General features: G+C 41.6%; 1 protein-coding gene across 1 annotated transcript; it reads left to right on the top strand.

Annotated features, from left to right (window-relative positions):
* Positions 1-267: 267 nt before the first annotated feature.
* Positions 268-2,234, top strand: LOC104946157 (cyclin-dependent kinase inhibitor 1C-like). Its single transcript, XM_010771921.1, has 3 exons — positions 268-975; positions 1,130-1,247; positions 1,706-2,234. Exons 1-2 carry the CDS (start codon positions 450-452, stop codon positions 1,243-1,245), a joined length of 642 nt encoding a protein of 213 aa, XP_010770223.1. The 5' UTR covers positions 268-449; the 3' UTR covers positions 1,246-1,247; positions 1,706-2,234.
* The last annotated feature ends 4,546 nt before the right edge of the window (positions 2,235-6,780 follow it).

Below are 6,780 nucleotides of genomic sequence, written 5' to 3'. Positions count from 1 at the left end.
GCTGCTTGGTTATGCACGCAAATCCGATCAGAAAACGCAGCTCTATCACCAGTCTGACACTGGGAAAGTCTGCAGAGTGTTATCGAAAGGGTTGACGCTCCGTGAGACCAAAACGCTGCGCTCCGCAAGACGCACAGCCAAATGGGGGTGGGGGTTGTGCGTGTTTTTGGAGAGGGTTGGACTTATTAAGGCAACCAATGAGAACGTCTCCTGAGGTGGCTGCTCTGACAGTGAAGTTGTTCTGAGGTTATATACCCAACATCTTACTAGAAGGTACATTTAAACTGAACTACGTGGTGGAGAGAGTCGTACAAGAGAGGAGAAAGAGGCACATTTTCGGCACGACAACAACAATAACACCACCACCAACACCTGATACTATCTCACCAGAGATCCAACAGCCAAATAGGGCCTTTTGTGTTTGGGGCTTTTTTGGAAAGATTTTGGAGATGTCTAACGTCCAGTTATCGATAAGCGCCCTGGAGAGGCTGGTGGCCAGGAGGACCTTCCCCCTCTACAGGCGCACAACCGTGTGCCGCAACCTCTTCGGACCGGCGGACCACGAAGAACTAGAAACGGAGACGAAAAACAAGCTGCGGGAGATTTATGAACGGGACCAGCAGAGATGGAACTTTAATTTCGAGGCCAACGCCCCGCTGGAAGGGGATTACGAGTGGGAAGAGGTGTCCGTGGAAAAGACCCCGGTGTTTGTTCAGGACTCTGTGCAGAACGACAGGACCAGGGTGCCCGAGACACCCGTGAAGAAGAGGCCCTCTTTGGACTCCGTTCTCCCGGAAAGCCCTGATAATATGGATGTACTGGAGCGCCTGGTTGTTCCTGAGAGCAGCACTCCGTGTCCGGTGGAGGTCAACCAGGAGAACCGCACAGACAAGCTAAACTCAGGGAGGCCGGCGCACAGACAGTGTGTCAGACGGAAGAGCACGACCACCACTGACAACAACACACACATCACAGGTAAATATACAAATAAATACATCTCTTATATAATATGTTTATGCTTTTCGTTTTCATGACTAAACCCCGTACTTTCCCCTGCCTGTCTGCTCCGTGCGTAATTTCAGCTCTAGTGGATTCATGTGTATTTATATATATCTTTTCGTTTCCTCAGAGTTCTTCGTGAAACGAAAAAGGTCTACTGATAAAAAGACAAGTGAAATGAGCGCTTGCCACCACTCCAAGTCTCCTATCTCTGTGGAACAAACACCCCGAAAGAGAATCCGTTGAAGGTAAGAAGATCTCTCGTGTTTTTCTAAACTGTTCAAATCGACAAATCTTGTTTTAATATGTCATTTCTGTTTTGTTACACCTCGGGTTATCAAACTGTTTATTGTCAAGAGTCGTGTTGAACCGGATAGCTGCCTTTAAATAAATTATATCTGTTTTTTTCCTGCATTGATTAAAAATGATTACGTGAGCGAGAAAAAGCCCAGGCAGTCTTATCAGGGAGGGGGGGTGGGGAGAGTTGCGGTGGAGAAATCGCAGTAGTAGTGATAGTAGTAGCTGTAGTAACACCAGAGGTTGGGGGAGGGGGATGTGCGTCACGATATGGCGGGAAAAGTCTCGGCTAAAGGGTGACGCCTGCTTACTTCTCCTGTTTCCTCAAAAAGCTGATTGGCGTCTTTACTCGGAATGACTGCTGCGAAATACTCAGAAAACTTACCGTGTTTTTGTTTCCTTTCCTCAGGCGTTTTGCACTACTTGCCTGCACATTTTTGAGGATCAAGATGGGAAAGTTTTTCCCCGCTACTTAAACGCTGGAGAGGAGAAAAACAGCGGACGGTTTGCGGGAGAAAGGAGCCCCATAGCCGACCGGCTGCTCCGGCTCGGTGCGCCCGGCGGAGCGACACCAAACCCGGGCATAGACTCTCAGGACTGAACGGTTTGGAGAGGGAGAGGAAAGAGAGGACATTTCGCTGAATGACTTCTATCCAGTCCAAATGTAGCATTCATGTTGCTTTTGCATACATCCACTCGACAGTGTTAAATGTTTTAACATCTGTGCAATCCTAAATTACTTTAAAATAATTGTCTACACTGGCCAAAAGTGTACAGCTTTATAGAGACAACAGCCTATACATGTTTATTTTCCGTTAATGTTTATTATTAAGACTATTCTAATTTATTTCTTTGTGTTTCTGAGCCGTTTTTTTTTTTTCGTACAAGTGCCCTAATTATGTCTTGATGAGATGAGAATAAAATATGTTTCACTTCAACTTTAAACACATTTGTTGGTGCATTTTTGTCCATTTTATTTAGTTCGGCGTACTATATCTTGAAACTGAGAAAAAGAGACATTTATATTGTCTGGTTTCTGCCTCGTGATCTACATTTAGAAACAGCTTTATTGTGCATTTATTGAATGCTTTTATTTCCATTAAGAGTTATAATAGACCTGCCTTTTTTTTTTAAAAGACGATTCATTCTATTTAACTGCAACAAATCCCAATACACACCACCGAGAATCCAGGCAGTGTTATGGCACACGTCCATGTCTCTGCTCCTCCCCCGGGTTGCAGGTATATTTCTGTTCTCGGAGCTCCGCCTGTATATGTCTGCATTGGGCTGTAGTACACCTTGCGGGGGGAAAACGCATTGAGACGTGCAGCTCTGGGCCGCATGGCAGCTGCGGGATATAGGCTGGGATTTAAAGGCCCTTTCGCCTTCTCTAAAGAAGCAGCAGCTGCCTTTGGATCCCCGCTTTGTCCGCCACGAAGACACCCCCACATCCACCCGCACTCCACTCTAAAGACCCACTCATATACACTGTTTACTCCGCCGTGGATACACCGGGCGTGGAGGCCACCTGCTATTGCTGGAAAAAGAAAACTACTAGTCTTTGTAATTGTCCTATTGAAACAAACCATTCACCAGGTCATACTTGCAAGTTTACCCTTAATTGAAAGAAGCTGTGTGTGTGTGTGTGTGTGTGATAAAACAAAGGCACATTTCATAATTTCCCTCAAGTTCTCCCTTCGTTTGAATAGATTTGACTATCTGACACTAATGTTTTGATGAAAATGGAGACTTTTGATGGCCAGAGTGACTTTGTCAGCTTCCATGCAGCCATAAGCTCTGACGGGCTTGTTCTGATTCCCAACACAAAGCCCTCTCTGGCTCCATTCTTTCCTTTTTGTTGCCATATGGCAAATCCATGTAGACATAGCCAAGACCCATTCAGTCAGCCGCAGAATGTCCTGCATCAGAGAACAAAAGACACTTTGTCTGGCTGCTCTATTGATACGAATGGACGAAAAAAATATTATAATTAATCTATGGCTATATCCAGCTAATTAACGCCCATATGCCCACGGGGAGCTGCAGGGCCATTCAGCGTAGTTTTAAAATCTCAATAGTTTACATGTTAAAGACAACAGCTGTTCATGTGTTACTTTAATGAAGTCCCTTCTATGTTGGAGACTGGACACATTCAAGGCCTCAAGTCCCCACTCAGAGTTAAAGGGGTCATCTTTCTTTATTTGTCTCTACAGCTGTGCAACTATATCAAATGTGTCCCAATAAATAGAAGTTTAAGTCGCATTCGGTTTCTAAAAAAGGTATTGAATTCTGGCAAATACAAGAGGGTTCGGTTAAGGTCTGAAATTATTGAAGTGATCTTCCCTTTAAACAGGAATTAAACAAATCTAGTTGTATTTTAACCGGTAGGCCTAAATTATTTTTCATCAGACCATGCATTATAAGTGAGATGGCCACAGAATATGAGCTTCGATGCCAAGGCCTTGACTTTTGTGACCAGATGGATTTAAACAGTTTAAATGTAGCTCCTTAGAGTATGACAAATGATATCTTAATTCAGTCCTGCTGTATATATGATGTTCATAAAGGAAAGAGATGACAGCTAACATACAGAGCTCATTAGCAAACCCACTGCTAGAGAATATAATGAAACAACCAGCTGCTGGAGGAGAGGGAATCTGCTTCATGAGCTCTTCAGTCTCTCATCTGACCTTTAGCTCACAAACACTGTTACATTTGTGTCTGTCATTATTAAAATCCTCAAATGTTATTAGCTTCAATCAATTAATTAAATCATACCAAAATACTGTGTTATATATTTTCTTATGAGTTATGTATTGACAAAGTACAAATTAAGTACATTCTGTGATCACCTTGCAAATAAGAGATGAATGTGAGGAATCATTAACAAAAGCAACGTTTGTTTTTCCTTAAAAGCAACTGGACTTCCTTTATTTTAATTAGATCGAAATTAAATGTACTTAACAAGATTTATAAAACATTCAATTTTCAAAATAATAAAAAAACAGACCTCTTTTATTGTATCATTTATTTGAAACCAATAATAAAAAATGTGATTGCCAAAAAGAAACGAATACATCAACATCCATTGTATAGCCTATTTACAATATACATAGTTACATACTCATGTATAAAGGTGAATTCGAAATAAATACGAGTCTATTCGATCGTTATTAATAAATAAAGACGTTATGAGTGACGTAAATAAACCAATATGGGCGATCTTTAAGATTAATCAAATTCAAATAATACGTCTCATGTCTGTGCCTCTGCAGAGTCTGTTTAATCTAACTTTAGTAGAGTAATTAATAACATTGAATACCAACAAAAAAATCGTAATTTCTCAGTCAAATACGTCACTGGTTCTTCCAAAAAATATTTATCTTTTATGAGTCTGACGTAGCAAAAATATTGCGATGCAGCCACTTTGAAATACACGGTGGCTCTAAGTCTTCAGGAAAATGTAACAGCTGAAAACAGAATATCATAGAAAATAAAACTCTTAAATCGCATTTTCCTCTCAAAACACACACTTAATGGGACAGTCTGCAAAGGCTGCAATTAAATATAGAAAAGAGGAAAATCAGCCAAGGAGAATTAGCATTTTCCATGACCATCTGGCATCGGCGCAGGCGACAGGGAACAAAGGCGAGCTGGATGGAGAGGAGAGCGAGTGTGCCATCGCATTGACCTGCAAATGAGGCTTTGTCACCGAGTTAAAGCTCCCTGACCCTCTTTACCCCCCTCACCAAAAAAACCTTTTTTTTTTTTTTACCTTTACCGCAACGAATGAAGGTCTGAGTGTGTTTAGGAGCTGCAGATCAAAACAATGATTGAAAGGTGAAAACAACTAAGTCCTGCAGATCTGCTTTTTTAATTGAATCTGTTCAATTATATTTTGATGTTTAAATCAAATTGTTTCCAATGTTTATTTCCTATATTTTGTCAATTAAGGTGAGTTATTAACGTGAAACGAGGCAGCATTAAGGTAATTATTTCCTCTTGCCATTAGGTTGTTCAAAGAAGAGAAATAAACTTAAAAAAAGTGCTTATTTTTTGTTGCAGGCTCAGCTTTGACACCCACACGGGCCTGTTGAGCTACTTTACGCCCCAACAGGCCTCCTTTATAATCGTATCGGTGCTATTGTTGCACACGCCTTGAATTTATTTCACAATTGATACAGTTAAAGAGGAAAAATCCGATTTATTAAGACTTTTAATTAAAACGTTATTCCGGTTTTTGTATCTTTCTTTTCTACCCAGACTTGCAATGACACATAGGTGCATGTGCAGTGGGTGTTTTGGGGTGGGTACAGGGGGGTGGGGACTGCGGGTGGTTTGTTTGTGGGATTGTTGAACACCTGTGACCCCCCCCCCCCCTCACTCCACTAGTGAAGTGGGCAGGCAGACAGAAGCCCACGTGTTTGCATAAAGGTGATTGTATCCGGAGGAGGGATGTGCTGTGTGTGTGTGTGTGTGTGTGTGTGTGTGTGTGTGTGTGTGTGTGTGTGTGTGTGTGTGTGTGTGTGTGTGTGTGTGTGTGTTTTTCGGAAACGAATTGAAGTTGTGTCTCCAACGAGCCTCAAGAAAAAGTCCTTACTGAAATATTGCATGAGATGAACCATATTATGGTCACACATAAACTAAATACAGTAAGTACAACAGAGCTTCTTAAACGTTTATATTGAGTAAAAGGTATCAATTGACTCCCTCAAATATTTAATCATACATCAGGAATAAAACAATTAGAAATAAACATTATTTTAGTGGCACAAAGTCATGTTTAAAGTGTATATTATTGGACTTTAATCTTTTCAAAAATTCGGATAGAATGAGGCAGATCTTCGGTGTATCCTCAGTATTAACAGTTTGTGTATTTTCCCATTGAAATATACACCACATATGTCATGTATGTCATGGTGTAACAGGAGCTATTGTGACTTAAAAGAACATAAAGGACAACAAAACAGTATTCCAAAAGGCCCTTTAACCAATATACGCATTTTGTAGGTCAATGTATTTTTGTTTTGGGTTCCTCTATACGCATGGCCCGGTGTTTTTCTTTTTATTCTCTCCTGGGCCTTTTTCTCTTTACATCCACTCAGTATTCATGCTTGTGGCCAACAAAGAGCACGGCTCAATCCGCGCAGGAGGCGGTGTGACAGGGAACTCGTGGCAGCTTTTCAAATATCTTCTTTCTGTCTCCTCCTTTTCTTTGCATCGCGACTTTGGTCTCGGTTGGACGGGGTGAGGAGGGGGTTAATCAGCCTCCCACCTCAATCTCTAATTCACTTTGCTCTCCCCACGCATCAAGGGGATCGGATTTAACACTGGCCAGAAGAAAAGCAGATCCTTTACAATGTTTCACAACGCGATGGAGCGAGCAGTTTAATGTCTGGGCTGCGTCTGTGCACATACAGCCTGCTGTATAGGGAGCTTGTTGCGGTGAAAACGTATTAGTAAAAGTGTGTTTTACTACCTTTT

The sequence above is a fragment of the Notothenia coriiceps genome, unplaced genomic scaffold (genome assembly GCF_000735185.1).
Source record: "Notothenia coriiceps isolate Sejong01 unplaced genomic scaffold, NC01 NC01_scaffold00010727, whole genome shotgun sequence".
Taxonomy (NCBI): domain Eukaryota; kingdom Metazoa; phylum Chordata; class Actinopteri; order Perciformes; family Nototheniidae; genus Notothenia; species Notothenia coriiceps.
Note: the sequence above shows the minus strand (reverse complement) of the source record. Positions and strands in the feature narration are given on the sequence as shown.